Source organism: Dipodomys merriami, unplaced genomic scaffold, assembly GCF_024711535.1.
Source record: "Dipodomys merriami isolate MVZ:Mamm:240054 unplaced genomic scaffold, mDipMer1.0.p SCAF_59, whole genome shotgun sequence".
In the NCBI taxonomy this organism is placed as follows: Eukaryota; Metazoa; Chordata; class Mammalia; order Rodentia; family Heteromyidae; genus Dipodomys; species Dipodomys merriami.
Genome location: NW_027206168.1, coordinates 2,861,144 through 2,880,237, shown reverse-complemented (window position 1 = coordinate 2,880,237; position 19,094 = coordinate 2,861,144). Strand labels below are relative to the sequence as shown.

Here is a 19,094-nt window from a genome sequence, read left to right as displayed (position 1 = left end):
GCCCTCTGACCTTGTGTGGCTTCTCTCCAGATCCAGACACAGATTATAGATCAGGCCCGGCAAGAACAGGTGCCTGAGTCCTCTGACAGCATCTTCGCCTACCTGATTGAGCGCGTGCGCAACAACCTGCACATTGTGCTCTGCCTCAGTCCAGTGGGGGACCCCTTCAGGTGATCCTTCTTTATCCTTTTTCTCCCTTGGGACCTTGTCTTTTTGTGGCCTTCCATGCCTTCTGGAAGAAGGCTCTTCTATCTCGTTAGCTGTCTCGTTCCTTTTGCATAGATTATCTTCCTTCAGGAAATCCCTATAGCTGACTGACTTTGTGGTCATTTTTTTTTTGTTTTTGTTTTTGTTTTTTGTTTTGGCCAGTCATGGGGCCTGAACTCTGGGCCTGGGCGCTGTCCCTCACCTCTTCAGCTCAAGGCTAGTGCTCGACCACTCGAGCCATAGCACCACTTCTGGCTTTTTCTGCTTATGTGGTGCTGAGGAATTGAACCCAAGGCTTCATGCATGCAAGGCAAGCATTCTACCACTGAGCCACCTTCCCAGCCCTTTGTGGTCATTTTTTATGACCTACCTTCCTTCCTTTCTTCCTTCCTTCTCTTTCTCTCTTTTGTGGTACTAGGGTTTTAACTTAGAGCCTTGAATTTGCTAGGCAGGTACTCTACCATTTGAGCTACATTTCTAGCCTGCCTTTTTTTCTTTTTCTTTTTTTTTTTGTTGGTAGTGGGGCTTGAACTCTGGGCCTGGGCGCTGTCCCTGTGCTATTCAGCTCAAGGCGAGCATTCTACCGCTTGAGCCACAGCACCACTTCTGGTTTTCTAGTGGTTTATTAGAGATTAGAGTCTCATGGACTTTCTTGCCTGGGCTGGCTTTGAACCATGGTCCTCAGATCTCAGCCTCCTGAGTAGCTAGGATTGTAGGCATGAACACTAGTGCTTGGCTTGCCTAGATTTTTCAAAGTACCAAAACTAGAAGAAGGGAAGAGCAACTACATAGCGTTGGTTGAGAACTTTTTTTTTCTGTTATTTATTTATTTGTTTGTTTATTTTGACAGTACTGGGGTTTGAACCTCGGGTATTGGAGCTTCTTAGACAGATGCTCTGCCACTTGAATTATGCCCCCATCCCTCTTTTGCTTTAATTACTTTTTAGGTAGGGCCTGGTGGTTTTGCCCTCAGATCACAAACCTCCTACCTGTATTCTCCCTGGTATAGAATACAGACATGCCCCAGCATGCCTACCTTATCGATTGACATGGGATTTTCTAATCACCTCTTCCATTGCTCCCATATTCCTCCAATCTACCATGTTCAACTTGGTTTTGCTTTTAATGTTATGGCATATAGTCTATTTACCATATGCCAGCATTGTCCATGCATTTTCTCAACAAATCCTCAATAATTCTAGAAATGAAGAAATTGGTATTTGAAAAGGTTGCCTAAGAGTCACATCTTGAAGGTGAGGATTCAGATCTTTTTGATCCTAAACTCCCTCTCTTCCTCCCCCACCCTTTCTTTTTTTTGTCAGTCATGGGGCTTGAACTCAGGGCCTGGGTGCTGTCCCTGAGCTCTTTTGCACAAGGCTAGTGTTCTACCGCTTTGAGCCACAGGTCTACTTGATTTTCTGGTGGTTAATTGGAGACAAAAGTCTCACAGACTTTTCTGCCCAGGCTGGCATTGAACCGAGACCCTCAGAGCTCAGTCTCCTGAATAGCTAGGATTATAATCATGAGCCAACAGCACCCAGATTGTTTTTATTTTTCTTTTCTTTTCCTTCCTTCCTGTCTTTCTCTCTTTCTCTCTTTCCCTCCCTTCTTCCCTCCCTTCCTTCCTCCCTCTTTCTTTCTCTCTTTTCTTTCTTCTCTCTTTCTCTCTCCCTTTCTTCCTTCCTTCCTTCCCTTCCTTCCCTCCGTCCTCTCTCTTTCTTTCTTTCCTTCTTTCTTTCTTTCTTTCTTTCTTTCCTTCTTTCTTCCTTTCTTTTTTCTTTCTTTCTTTCTCTCTCTCTCTCTTCCTTCCTTCCTTCCTTCCTTCCTTTCTTTCTTTCTTCTCTTTGTATCAGCACTGGGCTTGAACTCAGGGTCAGGTATTCCCAAGTCAGATCTTGGAGTTGTTTTCCTTTCTGGTTCCATAAAGCTTTTTCACTCAAAGCTAGCACTCTACCACTTGGACTATGGCTCCAACTTCTTGCTAGTTAATTGGAGGTAAGAGATCCTCTGACTCTTCTGCTTGGGTTGGCTTTGAACCACAATCCTTAGATCTCAACTTCCTGAGAAGCTAAACTGTTTCCAAATACTGTGCTGAGCTACCTCTGGGGGCCTTACTCTGGATGGAGCAATAGGAAAAGGAGGAGGAAGTCTTTAGCTTTCTAGAAAGCAAGTGTACGTATGTGATGAAGGCAGAAATATCTGACAATGCTTTACTCCCTCTCAAAATGCCTCCTCAGGAACTGGATCCGCCAGTACCCAGCCTTGGTGAACTGCACAACCATCAACTGGTTCTCAGAGTGGCCCAGAGAAGCCTTGCTAGAGGTGGCTGAGAAGTACCTCGTGGGAGTGGACCTGGGGACGCAAGAGAATGTGAGTCCCCTCCTCTCCACCCCTCACACACACCTGCCCTCACAACCCGCTTTCTTCTTCATCTCGTTTGTTTTCCATCCCGCGTTGTCGGCCTTAGATCCACAGGAAGGTGGCCCAGATCTTCGTCACCATGCACTGGTCGGTGGCCCAGTATTCTCAGAAGATGCTGCTAGAACTTCGAAGACATAACTACGTCACACCCACAAACTACCTAGAGCTGGTGTCTGGATATAAGAAGTATGATGCAGGGCAGGGGGCATACAGGGCCAGGGAGCTGTCTCTTTTTTGAGGGTGGCATTTGGTGAAAGGATGTCCTAGGACACATGCAGGAGCTACCCAAAGGAATGGGCCTAGGATGTGGGTACTAAGATGGGACGGCAGAGATGTAAACGAGTCTTGGTTCTGCTCTGGAGGTTCATGAGAGTGGGATGGGGCTTCCCGTGGGAGGGACTATGTCTAGAGCCCTCTGGTCATGTTGCTAGGCTCCAGCACTTTCCAAACCCTCTCCATCTTTATTTTCTGGAAAGCTGTGTCTGTCTTTTTCAGATCTTAATTCAACTGGGATGGTACCAAAATATATCTAGTTTTTTTTTTTCCTTTTTGCCTTAAGTGTTTCCAAACTTACCACTCACGTGAAATACAAGCAAAAAGACAATGTGTGTCTCTTCTCTAACATCAACCCAGTACTTCACCCTAGACACCAGATGTATAGGGATTTTTCCCATACATTCTTCAGCAGACATTGAGTATGAGTCCTACAATGTAGCTCAGTCTTGATAGGGTCTACCTAGTTAGAGTCTGATATCACAGGTTAAGGTCATATACAGATGGCTCCACTTTGGATGCCAGGCCCAAATCTCAGATTGTTTTACCTGTGTTCTGGCCAGCCAGTTATAAGTCTTGTGCCATCTCCCTGGTTTGGTTTCTTAAGCAGCTCACAGAACACTCTCTCTCTCTCTCTCTCTCTCTCTCTCTCTCTCTCTCTCTCTCTCTCTCTCTCTCTCTCTCTCTCTCTCTCTCTCTCTCTCTCTCTCTCTGTCTGTCTGTCTATCAATCTATCATGCTGATTCTGGAGCTTTAACCCAGGGCCTGCTGTTCTTAGCTTTTTTGCTTAAGGCTGGTGCACTACCACTTCAGCCACAGCTCTATTTCTGTTTGTTTTTGTTTTTGTTTTTGTTTTGGCCATTCCTGGGGTTTGAACTCAGGGCCTGAGCACCATCCCTGTGCTTCTTTTTTGCTCAAGGCTAGTACTCTACCACTTGAACCACAGTGCCACTTCCAGCTGTTTCTATTTATGTGGTGCTGAGGGATCAAACCCAGGGCTTCATGCATGCTAGGCAAGCACTCTACCACTAAGCCACATCCCCAGCCCCGATTTCTGTCTATTTGGAGGTTAATTAGAGATAAGAGTCTCACAGACTTTCTTGCCCTTGCTAACTTTGAACCTTGATCCCCAGATCTCAGCCTTCTGAGTAGCTGAGATTACAGATGTGAATCATTGGTGCCACAAAGGAGATTTTAAAGAATACAGACAGACATAGAGTTAAGTTCCTAAAAAGTTTCAGACTCTGAGGAGCATCTGTCTTCCTGAACTTGTCCCACCTCCTCCCCGCCTGCAGATGTGCTCTTGTGCATTAATTAGTGCTTCTGGCTGGGCACTGGTGGCTCACATGTGTAATCCTAGCTACTCAGGAGGCTGAGACTTGAGAATGGCTGTTCAAAACCTGTGTAGGCAGAAAAGTCCATGAAAATTTTTTTGTCAGTCATGGGGCTTGAACTCTGGGTCTGGGCACTTGAGCTCTTCAGCTCAAGGCTAGCACTCTACCACTTGAGCCACAGTACCACTTCTGGTTTTCTGGTGGTTAATTGGAGAAAAGAGTCTCCCGGACTTTCCTGCCTGGGCTGGCTTTGAACCACAATCCTCAGATCTCAGCCTCCTGAGTAGCTAGAATTACAGGCATGAGCCACTGGTGCCTGGCTTACAATTTTTTGTTGCCAGTTCTGGGGCTTGAACTCAGCATCTGGGCACTGTCCCTTAGCTTCTTTTGCTCAAGGCTAGCACTCTACCACTTGAGCCCCAGCACCACTTCTGGCTTTTTCTGTTTATGTGGTACTGAGGACTCGAACCTAGGGTTTCATGCATGCTAAGCAAGCATTCTACCACCAAGCCATATTCCTGGCCCCAGTCCATGAAACTTTTTTTTTTGGGGGGGGGGGGTCTGGTCATGGGGCCTCAACTCTGGGCTTGGGTGCTGTCCCTCAGCTCTTCAGCTCAAGGCTAGCGCTCTACCACTTGAGCCACAGCGCCACTTCCGGCTTTTTTTTCTGCTTATGTGGTGCTGAGGAACCAAACCCAGGGCCTCATGCATGCAAGGCAAGCACTCTACCACTGAGCCACCTTTCCAGCCCCCTCCATGAAACTTTTATCTCCAATTAACCAGCAAAAAGCCAGAAGTGGAGGTATGACTCAAGTGGGAGAGTTCCAGGATTATGTGAAAACACTGAGGGAGAACACCCAGGCTCTGAATTCGAGTCCCAGTACCAACACACACATGCACACACACATACACACATACAGATACACCACCACCACCAACAACAACAACAAACTGAGAGCCCTAGAAAAATCTAGGCTGGAGGAAGGTGACCTCCTGTTTCAGTGAGTTCTTGTTTTCTGGGTCACTGCACCCCACCTACCTGCCACACAGGGGAGCTGGGGAAGGGTCTGAGGCAGTGGCAGGAGAGAAGCAGTATTTAACATGCAGATTTTAACATTCGTGTGTAGCCTGAATCAAAGGGACAAAGAGACCAGTTGGGGAGCTGTTGGCAATAATCCAGGCAGAAAATTATTTAAAAACCTGACCAGGGCTGGGAGAAGGGGGTGGTAGGGAAGGTACGTGTGCACGTATGCGCATGTGCACACGTGTATGCTCATACAGGAGGGATAGCAACAGAACTGGAGACGGGGACAGTGACAGATGGAGAAGGAAGAGCAAGTAGGACACCCACTTCGTGGGACTCCCCCGCCCGTCATTCCTTTCTCCCACTCTCTCCCCCAGGCTGCTAGCAGAAAAACGGCAGGAGCTGCTGGACCAAGCCAATAAGCTGCGGACGGGGTTGTTTAAGATTGATGAGACTAGGGAGAAAGTGGAAGTGATGTCACTGGAGCTGGAGGAGGCCAAGAAGAAGGTGGCTGAGTTCCAGAAGCAGTGCGAGGAGTACCTGGTCATCATAGTTCAGCAGAAGCGGGAAGCGGATGAGCAGCAGAAGGTCACCTGGCCCATCCCTTCCACCCTACCTCCTGCATCCCCCAGGGACAGGGGGCCTCCCAGGCCTCCTCAGTGACTGCTTTAGGGATGATGGCTCCACTCCTCAAATTTTCCTTAGCTTTCTCTTTCATCCTTCCACCAACTTGCCCAAGGCAAAGACAAAAACCTTTGCTCTCTTTATCCTTAGGCAGTAACAGCTCACAGTGAAAAGATCGCCATTGAGGAAGTCAAGTGTCAACAATTGGCAGACAATGCCCAGAAGGATCTAGAAGAAGCCTTGCCTGCCCTGGAAGAGGCCATGCGGGTATCAAGGACACTGGGTACCAGGAGTAGGAAGACGGGTGGCTTCCTTGGTCCTCAAAGTCTCTGGGAGGGTGTGAAGGAAAGATGATTCCCCATCTAGAGCCCATCTGATCACCTGAGTTGGCCCTGGTCTAGCCCCGCAGAGTTAATTTCCTTTCGCAGGCCTTGGAGTCTCTGAACAAGAAAGATATAGGTGAGATCAAGTCCTATGGTCGGCCCCCAGCTCAAGTGGAGATAGTGATGCAAGCAGTCATGATTCTTCGGGGCAATGAACCCACATGGGCAGAGGCCAAGCGACAGCTAGGTAAGCTGAGAACCATGAGGTGTACAAGTACCACTCAGCCGGTGTTTATTGATGACCATAGTGTATCAGACAGGGTGAATGAGGCACTACATTGACCCTTGACTTCACAGAGCCTAGGAGGGAAGAGGAGATGTAAATATCAGGATTCTTTGGTTGTAAATAATAGAAAAGGTTTGGTGTTTTGTTTTATTTTTTTCTTTTCTGTGCTGGTACTGGAGCTTGAAGACAGGGCCTGGATGCTGTCCCTTAGATTTTTTGCTCAAGGCTAGTGCTCAACCGCTTGAGTCACAGTTCCACTTCTGGATTTTTACTGGTTAATTAGAGTCTTACAGACTTTCTTGCAAGGACTGGCTTTGAGTCAGGATCCTCAGATCTCAGCCTCTTGAGTAGCTAGGACTATAGGTGTAAACTACCAGCACCCAGCTTGCTTTCTCTCTCTTTTTCTCTTTCTCTTTCTCTCTCTCTTTCTTTTCTTCCTTCACTCCTTCCTTCCTTCCTTCCTTTCTTTCTTTCTTCCTTTCTTTTTTCTTTCTTTTCTTCCTTTCTTTCCTTCCTTCTTTTCTTCCTTCCATTCCTTTCTTTCATCTTTCTCGAGACAATCTTACTATGTAGCCCAAGCTGACCTCAAACTAACAATCCTCTTGCTTTGACCTTGTGAGTGCTGGGATTGAAGGTGTACACTACCATACCTGGTTGTTTGCTCATCCTTTTTTTTTTTTTTTTTGTGCCAGTCTTGAGGCTTGCATTCAGAGTCCGGGTGTTGTCCCTGAGCCTCTTTGTGTTCAAGGCTAGCACTCTAACATTTGAGCCAGAGCACCACGCCTGGCTTTTTCTGAGTGTTTTTTTTTTTTTCTGCCAGTTGTGGGGCTTGAACACTGGGCCTGGGCGCTGTCCCTCAGCTCTTCAGCTCAAGACGAGCGCTCTACCACTTGAGCCACAAGAGCCACTTCCAGTTTTCTGAGTGGTGTATTGGAAGAGTCTCACAGACTTTCCTGTCCAGGTTGGCTTTGAACTGCAATCCTCAGATCTCAGCCGCCTGAGTAGCTAGAATTACAGGCATGAGCCACTGACACCTGGTTTTGTTCATCTTATGATAAGCAAAAAAATGAAAATTGCCATAAAATGTAGGAATATTGTAGGAATGACAAGAATGTCTTCAGCTCTCCCCCACCCACCCACCCCAATCAGAAAATAGGAAACAAGATTCTTTTCATTCTGTGGTTTTCTCTGCTTTGGATTCCCATGGTAGAATATAGCCTGCCAGCTGAAGTTTGGTGGCTTCTGTCCTAGAAGAGTGAAGGGCCCATGGAAAGGATGGTGTGGGGCTGGGAATGTGGCTTAGTGGTAGAGTGCTTGCCTAGCATGCATGAAGCCCTGGGTTCCATTCCTCGGTTCCACATCAACAGAAAAAGCCAGAAGTGACACTGTAGCTCGAGTGGTAGAATGCTAGCCTTGAGCAAAAGACGCTCAGGGACAGTGCCCAGTCCCTGAGTTCAAGCCCCAGGACTGGCCAAAAAAAAAAAAATCATGTGTAGGGTAGTTTGGCTGAGTGTGTAAGGGTAAATCATGGGAGTTGAGACGAGGGAAGCTGTAGAGATCTCAGGGACTGAGAAGATTCTAGAGATGGGAGCAAGGTCGGGGGGTGGGGGAGGGGTACTACGTCTGAGGGCAGATGGCTTGGCTATGGAAACAACCAAGGAAAGTCCATGATTTTAAGCACTATCAGGGAAGCCTAGATGAAGAGGCGAAGGCCTTAGTCCTCTAGCTGCGGCTCCCAAATGTCACCCCACAGGGGAACAGAATTTCATCAAGTCTCTGATCTACTTTGATAAAGACAACATCTCAGATAAGGTCCTGAAGAAGATCGGAGCCTACTGTGCCCAGCCTGACTTCCAGCCTGACATCATTGGCCGAGTCTCCCTGGCTGCCAAGTCCCTGTGCATGTGGGTGCGGGCCATGGAGGTAGGTGCTGGCAGAGGTGGATGGGGTAAATGAAGGCAGGCCTGGAAATGACTGCAATGGGAAGGTGGGCTCCTGGGGTGGGTAAGTTGGTGGTTAGTAGGCAGCCCCATGGCCTATCTTGTGTTCCTTTAGCTGTATGGACGGCTGTACAGGGTTGTGGAGCCCAAAAGGATCCGAATGAATGTTGCCCTGGCCCAGCTTCAGGAGAAGCAAGCGGCCCTCGCCGAGGCCCAGGAGAAGCTGCGGGAGGTGAGCTGACTCCCATCTCTTCTGTAGAGCGCCCTCTCTCTCTGGTTTAGGGGGACACTTCAGCACTACCTATTTATGTCATCAAATTCCAGTCACCTCTCTCCGGCCCTTCATTCTTCCAGTCCCATCTCCCTGCTACTCTGTGCCTGTCTAGATCAGGCTGCCTCTGGCCCAGAAAGCTTAGGTAATGGTGAAAGGTTAGAAAGGCTCAGAAGACACTCGTACCCAGGAGCCCCAGACTCCCTGACTGAGAGTTAGACAGCTCTGTACCTGTCTTTGGAGATGGGCTTTTGGATGTTAATTGCTGAAATCTGTGTGTCAAATAAGTCTTTGCCAAGATGGTAAGGATGCTGTGGGCTGGATGGAACTTAAAGGGGCGGAGGGGGGGGGCTGTCCTAGTAGCCAGAAGGGCTGACCCCTCACAGCCAAGACAGAACTGAGTCAAGACACATCCTTCCTTCCTTCCTTCCTTCCTTCCTTCCTTCCTTCCTTCCTTCCTTCCTTCCTTCCTTCCTTCCTTCCTTCCTTCCTTCCTTCCTTGTCCTAGGGCTTGAACTCAGGGGCCTGGACACTGTACCTGAGTTTTGGGGTTTTCTCCCTCAAGGCTCTACTACTTGAGGCACATCTCCACTTCCAGCTTTTTAGTGGTTCATTGGAGTTAAGAGTCTCATGAACTTTCATGCTTGGGCTGGCTTAGAATCCCAATCCTTAGATCTCTGCTTCCTGAGTAGATAGGATTATAGGTATGGGTCACTGGTGGCCGGCTGGATATACTTCTTATTTCCAGTCAGTTGAACTGCCTTGTCCTCTAATTTTGTTGATGCTGTCTTTAGATGGACATTTAAAATAACTGTTGTTATTATTATTACTATTATTGGAAGTACTAGAGTTTGGATTTAAGGCTTAAACTTACTAGGCAGGTACTTTGACTCGAGTCATACTACTGGACCTTTTTTGTTTTAGTTGTTTTTCAGGCAGGATCTCACATTCCCCCACCCCCAGGACTGGTCTCAAATCATGACCCTCCTACTAGCTAGGAGCACAGTCATACACACCACTCCTGGATTATCCATTGAGATGGGGGCTTGGTAACCTTTTGGCTTTTCCCTCATTCTGGTCTCTAACCAGTCCTCCTGGTCTCCACTTCCCAAGTAGCTGGGATTACAGGCATTAGCCACCATTGCCAGCTAAAATTATTGTAGCATTGAAGTTGGCTATACAATTTTGAAATGTTTTCTTTGACTCCAACAATGGAAACCACGCAGGTCCAAGTTAAATTGGAATAGGAGCCTGTGACTGGGTGAGATTGAGTGAAGGCAAAGGTCACTGGCTAGTTGCTGACAGAGTTGCTGACTCTAGGCCACATTGGCCACAGTCCACTCCTGTCTTTTTCCACTGTAGCCACTTTTGCTGCCACTTTTTTTGTTTGTTTTGTTTTTTGGTCCGGTCGTGGGGCCTGAACTCTGGGCCTGGGCGCTGTCCCTCAGCTCTTCAGCTCAAGGCTAGCGCTCTACCACTTGAGCCACAGCGCCACTTCCGGCTTTTTTCTTTTTGCTTATGTGGTGCTGAGGAATCGAACCCAGGGCCTCAGGCATGCAAGGCAAGCACTCTACCACTGAGCCACCTTCCCAGCCCTTGCTGCCACTTTTGATGCCTCTTCTGGACCTGCCTTTGCAGAAATGCAAACCTGGGAGCTGGATTCTGTCCACACACGCTTCTTTCATCATTCTGCCATTCTCAAGGTTGGTGCCACCTCCCAGCCAACCATAAAACCTTCACTTAAAAAAAAACGATGGGGGCTGGGAAGGTGGCTCAGTGGTAGAGCGCTTGCCTTGCATGCATGAGGCCCTGGGTTCGATTCCCCAGCACCATATAAGCAAAAAGAAAAAAGCCGGAAGCGGCACTGTGGCTCAAGTGGTAGAGCGCTAGCCTTGAGCTGAAGGGCTGAGGGACAGCGCCCAGGCCCAGAGTTCAGGCCCCACAACCGGACCAAAAAAAAAAAAAAAATGATGGGATGGGGGCTTGAACTCACACTCTTGCCTTGCTTTATTTGCTCAAGGCTGGTGATCTAACCAGCTTTTTGCTGGTTCATTGGAGACAGAGTCTCGAGAATTTGTCTTCCCTGGCTGGCTTTGAACCACCCGTCTTCAGACCTCAGCTTCCCAGGTAGCTAGGATTACAGATGTGAGCCACCACAGCTGGCAAAATCTTTGCTTTTTTACTCACTTTTCAAAGAGGGAGTAGTCACCAGTGAAGCAATCATTTGGAACAGTTTCTCATGCCGATGAATCATATCCTGTGGCAGGAATTAAGAACTGATCCCTTTATATGTGAAAAATTAGGCTGTGGGAGTTCACTCACTGCCCATGATTCATTCTTTGAACACTTACAGAGCAAGCATTCTTAGATTTTTCTTGGTGGAATGCCCATTGAATTTGAGACCCCTTAACTGATAAAACTGATGAAGAGTAAGCTAGTAAGAGTAAGTAAGAGTAATCTTAGCTACTCTGGAGGCTGAGAACTGAGGATTGCAGTTTGGAGCCAGCCCCATGCAGGAGAGTCAATGATATTATCTCTAATTAACTAGCAAAAAGCCAGAAGTGGAGCTGTGTATGGCTCAAGTGGCAGAGTACTAGCCTTGAGCAAAAAGTTCACGGACAGTGCCTAGGACTGGCATTAAAAAAAAAAAAAGAAATAAGCAGATAAGAGAGTCAAATGTTAAGGCTTAAACCTATAGCTACTTGGGATATTGAGGCAGAGGATCATATGATCCCAAAGGTTAAATGCCAGCTTGGACAACAGGGAGACCTAGTCTCAAAAACAAAACAAAAAGATTAATCATCCAGGGAACCAGCATCTCCCCCTTGTTACTGATAAAGGCCAACTGCATTTTTTTTCTTGTTTGGTGTTGGTCATGGGACTTAAACTCAGGGCTCAAGGTTAGCATCCTACAACTTGAGCCACAGCTCCACTTCCAGCTTTTTTGGTGGTTAACTGGAGATAAAAGTCGTATGGGTCTGGGAATGTGGCTTAGTGGTAGAGTGCTTGCCTTGCATGCATGAAGCCCTGGGTTCCATTCCTCAATACCACATAAACAGAAAAAGCCAGAAGTGGCGCTGTGGCTAGCTTCAAACTGAGATCCTTAGATCTAAGCCTCCTGAGTAGCTAGGATTACAGGCATGAGCCATCAGCACCAGGCTCCAAATGCATCTTGTAACAAAACCTCAGAACTGTACTAGAACTGTATTAATGCTAGTGACATCATTACAGGCCATGATGTCAGAATCCCTGGAAAAATCTGAGAATCAGCATTTAAAGAACTGCCCTGCTGGGAAGGTGGCTCAGTGGTAGAGTGCTCACCTTGCATGCATGAGGCCCTGGGTTTGATTCCTCAGCACCACATAAGCAGAAAAGGCCTGGACGTGGCACTGTGGCTCAAGTGGTAGAGTGCTAGCCTTGAGCTGAAGAGCTGAGGGACAGCGCCCAGGCCCAGAGTTCAGGCCCCACAACAGACAAAAACAAAAACAAAAAACAAAAATCTGCCCTGGTATAGCCAACTAGGAGCAGGAAAGCAAGTCAGAACCCAGAGCCCAGTTGTATTTCCAGCTCAGGCAGAAAAATCTATGAGACTGTTATCTCCATTTAACCATCAACAAGCCAGAAGTGGAGCTGTGGCTCAAGTGATAGAGTACAGCCTTGAGCAGATAAGCTTAGAGCACTCCTAGGCCCTGACTTCAAACCCTAAGACCAGGAAAAAAAAAAAAAAACAATAACAACATTAACTAGTTCAGCCTGTAGGTAGCCTATTGGAATGAGCTTGAGTCAGAAGAATCTGGGTCAGGCTTCTTGGTGTTAAACATCTATACATCTTCTTCAGGCATGATATTATCAACACTGCTTGTGAAATTTGACCTTTATAGCCAGCCTCAAGACAAAGCCTCTAGGCCTAATTGTGGCTTCTGCTTGTAAAGGTTATCAGCTTTCTTGACAAGGGGAAACTGAAAGTGTAGTTGAAAAGGTTGTGTGGTGGGTGGAGGACTTGTGAGGAAAAGACAGGGGTAATTTTTTTTTTCATGTGGTACTGGGAACTGAACACAGGGTCTTAGACTTGCTGAGGAAGGGCTTTACGACTTGTCATGCCCCAGTCTGTGGCATGTTTGTTTTTCAGATAGGCCTTAGACCATGAATCCTTCTACCTCCACCTCCTGAGTAGCTGGGATTACAGACACATGTCCTTATTCCCTGGAAACGAAGGTTTTTGTTTTAGGTGTTTTATTTTTAGTTTTTACTTTTGTGTGGTTCTGGGGATTGAACTCAGGACTTCACGTATGCTTTTTTTTTTCTCTCTCTCCCTTTCTTCCTTCCTTCCTTCCCTCCCTCCTCTCTTTCTTTCTCTTTCTTTCTTTCTTTTCTTTTTTTTTTTGTCAGTTGTAGGGCTAGTCCCTGAGTGTTTTCACTCAAGGCTAGCACTCTACCACTTTGAGCCACAGCTCTATTTCCCTTCCCCTTCCCCTTTCCTTCCCTTTTTTTCATGTTCTTCATGGGGCTTGAACTCAGGGGCCTGGTCACTGTCTCTGAGCTCTTTTGCTCAAGGCTAGTACTTTGAGCCACTTCTGGTTTCTGCCCCAGCTGGCTTCAATCCGAGATTGTCAGAACTCAGCCTCCTGTGTGGCTAGGATTAGGTGTAGTTGGCACTGGCTTGTTTTCTTTCTTTCTTTCTTTCCTTTCTTTCCTTTCTTTCCTTTCTTTCTTTCCTTTCTTTCTTTCTTTCTTTCTTTCTTTCTTTTTCTTTCTTTCTTTCTTTCTTTCTTTCTTCCTTTCTTGCTTTCTTTCTTCCTTTCTTTCCTTCTGTTTTTCTTTCTGTCTTTCTTTTGTCTTTTTTTTTGGGGGGGGGGGCCAGTCATGGGGCCTAAACTCTGGGCCTGGGCGCTGTCCCTCAGCTCTTTAGCTCAAGGCTAGCGCTCTACCACTTGAGCCACAGCGCCACTTCCAGATTTTTTTTTCTTTTTGCTTATGTGGTGCTGAGGAATTGAACCCAGGGCCTCAGGCATGCAAGGCAAGTGCTCTACCACTGAGCCACCTTCCCAGCCCTCTTTCTTCCTTTTTCTTTCTTTCTTTCTTTCTTTCCTTCTTTCTTTCTTTCTTTCTTTCTTTCTTTCTTTCTTTCTTTCTTTCTTTCTTTCTTTCTTTCTTTCTTTCTTTCTTTCTTTCTTTCTTTCTTTCTTTGTGAGACAGGCTGGCCTTGAACTATTGATCTTCCTTTAGCTCCTAGGTAAACCTAAGGTTTTAATATAGTGATAAAGCAACAAGAAGAAATATTAATAGAAGAGGTTGTGGTGTGAAAGTATAAGGGAGTTAAAATCCTCATATGGTATAGCACAAAGTCAATAAAAATAATCTAAGGCCAGGTGCCTGTGGCTCACGCCTGTAATCCTAGCTACTCTGGAAGCTGAAATCTGAAGATCACGGTTCAAAGGCAGTCTGAGCAGGAAAGTTCATGAGACTCTTATCTCCAATAAACCACTAGAAAACCGGAAGTGGTGCTGTGGCTCAAATGGTAGAGTGCTCACCTTGAGCTGAAGAGCACAGGAACAACGCCCAAGCCCAGAGTTCAAGCCCCACAACCGGAAAAAAAAAAAAAATCTAAACTGGGTGCTGGTGGCTAACCCCTGTAATCCTAGCTACTCAAGAGACTGAGAGCTGAGGATCGCAATTCAAAACCAGCCCAGGCAGGAAAGTCCAAGAGACTCTTATCTCCAATTAACCATCAGAAAACTGGAAATGGCACTGTGGCTCAAGTGGGGGAGTATGCTCCTTGAGCTGAAGAGCTGAGGGACAGTGTGCCCAAGCCCAGAGTTCAAGCACCCCCCACTCCTAACTGACAAAAAAAAAAAATCTAAAATCATCACACAAGAAAATAACAGGGCTGGGAATGTGGCTCCTCGGTGGTAGAGTGATTGCCTAGTATGCATGAAGCCTTGGGTTCTATTCCTCAGTACCATATACATAGAAAAAGCTGGAAGTGGCACTGTGGCTCAAGTGGTAGAGTGAAAAAAAGAAGCTCAGGGACAGTGCTTAGGCCCTGAGTTCAAGCCCCAGAACTGGCAAAAGTAAAACAACAGCATCCAGGAGCTGGTAGCTCATGCCTATAATCTTAGCTATTTAGGATTCTGAGATGTGAAGATCAAGTCAACCCAGGCAGATGAAAGTGTGAGGCATTTATCTTCAATTAATCATGGAAAAGCTGGAAGTGGAAGTGTGGCTCAATTGGTAAAACACCAGCCTTGAGCAAAATAGCCAAGCACGAGTGCAAATTCAATTCAATTCCCAGTACAGCCCACACACATACACACTCACACACACACACTCACACACACACACACACACACACACACACACACACACACACACACACCTCGAAAGCAAATAATAGAATATACTTGGATATGAACAGAATACTTCTAGAAAATTGAAGCAGGAACTCAAGAAACAGTTAAGTGTCTCTAGAGAAGGGAATTAGGCAAGTGAAAGTTGGAACAGAGTTAAAAGGAAGACTTTCCAGGAGTTATGCCCTTGTGCCTTTTAAATTTTTAAATTCCTATTCAGAAAGTAAACAAAATTGAAGGAAAAAAGGCATAGCAATGTGAAGATGTTTCTTATGTCCATGGATCTTCATTATAGCATGATGAATAATAAAGTTGAAAAACACAATGTCTATGCATAGGAGATTTGTTGTATACACTAAGGTTCACAGGTAATTAGAAGGGATGGGTGGGGCTGGGAGAGATGGCAGAGAGCATTGGGAGGATTGACATTGACCAAGATGCACTCTATTTTGTATACTGACATGTTAAATTGAAACTTTTTTTTTGTATAATTAGTTAAAGATAATGAAGCTGGGTGCTGGTGGCTCACTCCTGTAATCCTAGCTATTCTGGAGGCTGAGCTCTGAGGATTGCAGTTTAAAGACAGCCGGGGCAGGAAAGTTCGTGAGACTCTTTAGTTAAGCACCAGAAAACCAGAAGTGGTGCTGTGGCTCAAGTGGTAGAGCGCTATCCTTATGCAAAACAGCTCAGGGACAGCAACCCAGGCCCTAAATTCAAGGGACACACACACACACACACACACACACACACACACACACACACACACACACACACAGGAGCACACACGCTCGCACGCCAGGCACCAATGCCTCACACCTGTAATCCTAGCTACTCAAGAAGCTGAGATCTGAGAATTGAGGTTCCAAGCCAACCAGAGCAGAAAAGGCCCTGTAAGACTCTTATCTCCAATTAGCCAATTAGCCAATTAGCTGTAGTAGAGCACTAACCTTGAGCAAGAAAGAACTCAGGGACAGTGCTCAGGCCCCAAATTCAGCCTCATGACTGGCCAGAACAAAACAACAACAACAAAGACAGAAACATTATACACAAAATAAGTAACAAAATATCAAACTATCAGGTGGGCCAAATGGCCTGCCCAAAACAAGAGCACTCCTGTTCTAGGGCTTCAATTCACCCTGACCTCTGAAGTTTCCAGCTGACCTTGTCCCTTCTCAGTGACACTTTCTTTCTTGAGATGTTAGTGGCTTCTTTGTTTGTTTTCCATTCTGGGTTTGAACTCAGCCTCACACTTGCTAGGCCAGAGTGCTACTACTGGAGCTCTACTCTAGAAAAATGTAAATGTCTTCTACATTGTCACCAAGTCCTCCTGACTTTGGAAGGTGACATTTGGAATTGCTACTTTGTCGTAGAGAATATCTTCTGCTTATTTCCTGCTAGGCATTGTGCAACAACAAGCATTCATCCTCACATGCAGCCCTCCAGGCAAAACTATGGAAAGGTTAAGACTTAGCCAGGATCACTTATAAGGCAGAGCTATTTCCCTTTAGAGTAGTGGAGCTATTTCCAGGACTGCAGTCGGCCTCCTCCTATGTGTGTACGGTATGTGTGCATGGGGTGGGGGGAGAGGGTGGGGTGGTAACAAGGAAGGGAATTAATGCTTATAATGTGCATGCTGGTTTAGCCCAGCCCCCTGATGATGAGTGCACAGTCTACCCGGGCCCAGTGAGTGTTGGTCAATTAGGCATACACCCAGGGTTTTGGACAAGGCTGGATCAATCTTCTGTCTGAGATTTTCCCAATCTATCCAACCCTTAGGGCAGTGATGAGTTGAAACCAACTAATTTAGCATGCACATCACTTCCTACGTATCCATTTCTGGTTTGAGACCTGGGACTTGGCCCTTTTCCTTTTTTTTCTTTTCCTCTCTCCTCTCCTTTTCCCCTTCTTCCCTCTCTCTCTCTCCCTTCTCTTTCCTCTCCTTTCTCTCCTCTTCGTTCTCATCTCTCTCATACTCTTTTCCTCTCTCCCTCCCCCATCTCTCCAGTGCCTCCTTATATGAACCAAGCTAGCCTCAAGTTCATGGTCCTCCTACTGAGATTACAGGTGTGTGCTACTATGCCCAGCTAAATTCTTTTCCTTGAATAGATTACCTCTTTCTCAGTCTTGTAACTGGAGCTCATTTCTAGGTTTTTCTTCCCCTCTTTCAGGTTCTGCCTTGGTATGATCCCTGGCATAGGATAGCAGTTGTTTGTGTGTTGAATGAGACTCTCCTGCCAACATCCATTATGCAATTTTGTTGTTTTTGTTTTTTCAGTGCTGGGGATAAAACCAGAGCCTCGTACATACTCGGCAATCTCTACCATTGAACCGCATCCCATACCATTGAACTATATACCAAACATGTAATATGTTTTGGGTTTTTTTGTGTGTGTGCCAATCCTAGAGCTTGAACTCAGTGCCTGAGTGTGATCCTCGAGGTCTTTTTGCTCAAGGCTAGCACTCTACCACTTGTGCCACAGCTCCATTTGTAGCATTTTTGCTGGGTAATTGGAGATAACATTCTCGTGGACTTTTCTGCCTTGGCTGGCTTTGAACTGCAATCCTCAGATGTCAGCCTCCTGAGTAGCTAAGGTTATAGGCATGAGCAACCCATGCCTGGCTTTTTTTTTTCTTCTTCAAGATTTCTCTGTTTTCTACCTGGCCTTGATTTCATAGCCAAGTAGTTTGTGGGCTCTGGGAGAGGGCAGTGGAAAGAAGTGGAAGGAAATGTATTTCACATATTTTATCCCATTTATTCCTCATGACAATACTATAAGGTAGGTAGGTGTTATTCTTATTTTGCACGTGAGGTCAACTGAGGCTCAAAGAAATTAATATACTATAGGTCAAGCAGTTACAAAGTAGCAGTATGATGATTTGTACCAGAACAAGTCTACCTTCAACTTTCCGTGCTCCATGCTCTGATCTCTCCCAGGTAGCAGAAAAACTGGAAATGCTAAAGAAACAGTATGATGAGAAGCTGGCCCAGAAAGAGGAGCTGCGTAAGAAGTCTGAAGAGATGGAGCTGAAACTGGAGCGAGCTGGTATGCTGGTGTCCGGGCTGGCTGGTGAGAAGGCCCGATGGGAGGAGACCGTGCAGGTGAGCTGGGTTTGGAGCTGGGGCTTCCCTTTTGTTTAGCACACCTGGTCCAAGATGTCCATCCTCTTTCCATTGAGAAGTGATTAGGGAAAACAGGGACACCTTGCTATAGGAAATCCAAGATGGCAGATGGATGTCCTTCCCTCCTTCTCCTCACATTGGGTGAGAATGAGGAAGGAAAGGCATTTTGTCCACTGAAAGGTGGGGGAATTGGCAGGGGGGAAGGGGGGCAGGGGATCTGGAAAGTATGCCAGGACTCTTGATACTGCCTATCTGCCTGATAGATGACAGACACGCACCATTTGTCTCAATCTTACTGAGTTCCATGATAGAGCAAAGCCTTATCACCATGGTGTAAACATTGCTGTCAGGGAGGGAAAACACTAACATAATTAGAACCAGGTCGAAATGCTCAGAGCACAAGGGTTTTCGAGAAAGAATCTCTTTGATTTAGACCAGTATCCAGAGGAGAGTATCTTCAAAAGTATTCCAAATGCTCCCCGAAGGGTGAGAGCCCTGGCAGTTTATCTCCTTTCTGTCGGCAGGGCCTGGAGGAGGATCTGGGCTACCTGGTAGGCGACTGTCTCCTGGCAGCAGCCTTCCTGTCCTACATGGGACCCTTCCTTACCAACTACCGGGATGAGATTGTCAACCAAATCTGGATCAGAAAGGTGAGCGGGAGCCTTCCTCTAGTAAGTGGGCTCCAGGGGTAGAACTTTAGGGAGCATTAAAAGATACTGGACAAGGGCTGGGAAGGTGGCTCAGTGGTAGAGTGCTTGCCTAGCATGCATGAAGCCCTGGGTTCAATTCCTCAGTACCACATAAACAAAAAAAGCCAGAAGTGGCACTGTGGTTCAGTGGTAGAGTGCTAGTCTTGAGCAAAAGAAGCTCAGGGACAATGCCCAGGTGCTGAGTTCAAGCCCCAGGATTGGCTGGGGGTGGGG

At 46.5% G+C, this 19,094-nt stretch overlaps 1 protein-coding gene across 5 annotated transcripts in view; it reads left to right on the top strand.

Moving 5' to 3' along the window:
* The window catches only part of Dnah2 (dynein axonemal heavy chain 2), a 135,675-nt gene that overhangs the window by 97,356 nt on the left and 19,225 nt on the right, over nucleotides 1-19,094 (top strand). For 4 of the 5 annotated variants that reach the window (XM_070001484.1, XM_070001483.1, XM_070001486.1 and 1 more), the window contains exons 58-67: nucleotides 31-170; nucleotides 2,445-2,577; nucleotides 2,675-2,814; nucleotides 5,637-5,847; nucleotides 6,034-6,150; nucleotides 6,312-6,453; nucleotides 8,246-8,415; nucleotides 8,548-8,664; nucleotides 17,986-18,150; nucleotides 18,696-18,821. In XM_070001484.1, coding sequence (XP_069857585.1) covers nucleotides 31-170; nucleotides 2,445-2,577; nucleotides 2,675-2,814; nucleotides 5,637-5,847; nucleotides 6,034-6,150; nucleotides 6,312-6,453; nucleotides 8,246-8,415; nucleotides 8,548-8,664; nucleotides 17,986-18,150; nucleotides 18,696-18,821 — 1,461 coding nt within the window. The remainder of the gene's footprint in view (nucleotides 1-30; nucleotides 171-2,444; nucleotides 2,578-2,674; nucleotides 2,815-5,636; nucleotides 5,848-6,033; nucleotides 6,151-6,311; nucleotides 6,454-8,245; nucleotides 8,416-8,547; nucleotides 8,665-17,985; nucleotides 18,151-18,695; nucleotides 18,822-19,094) is intronic. The other variant, XM_070001485.1, reaches the window with a different exon arrangement.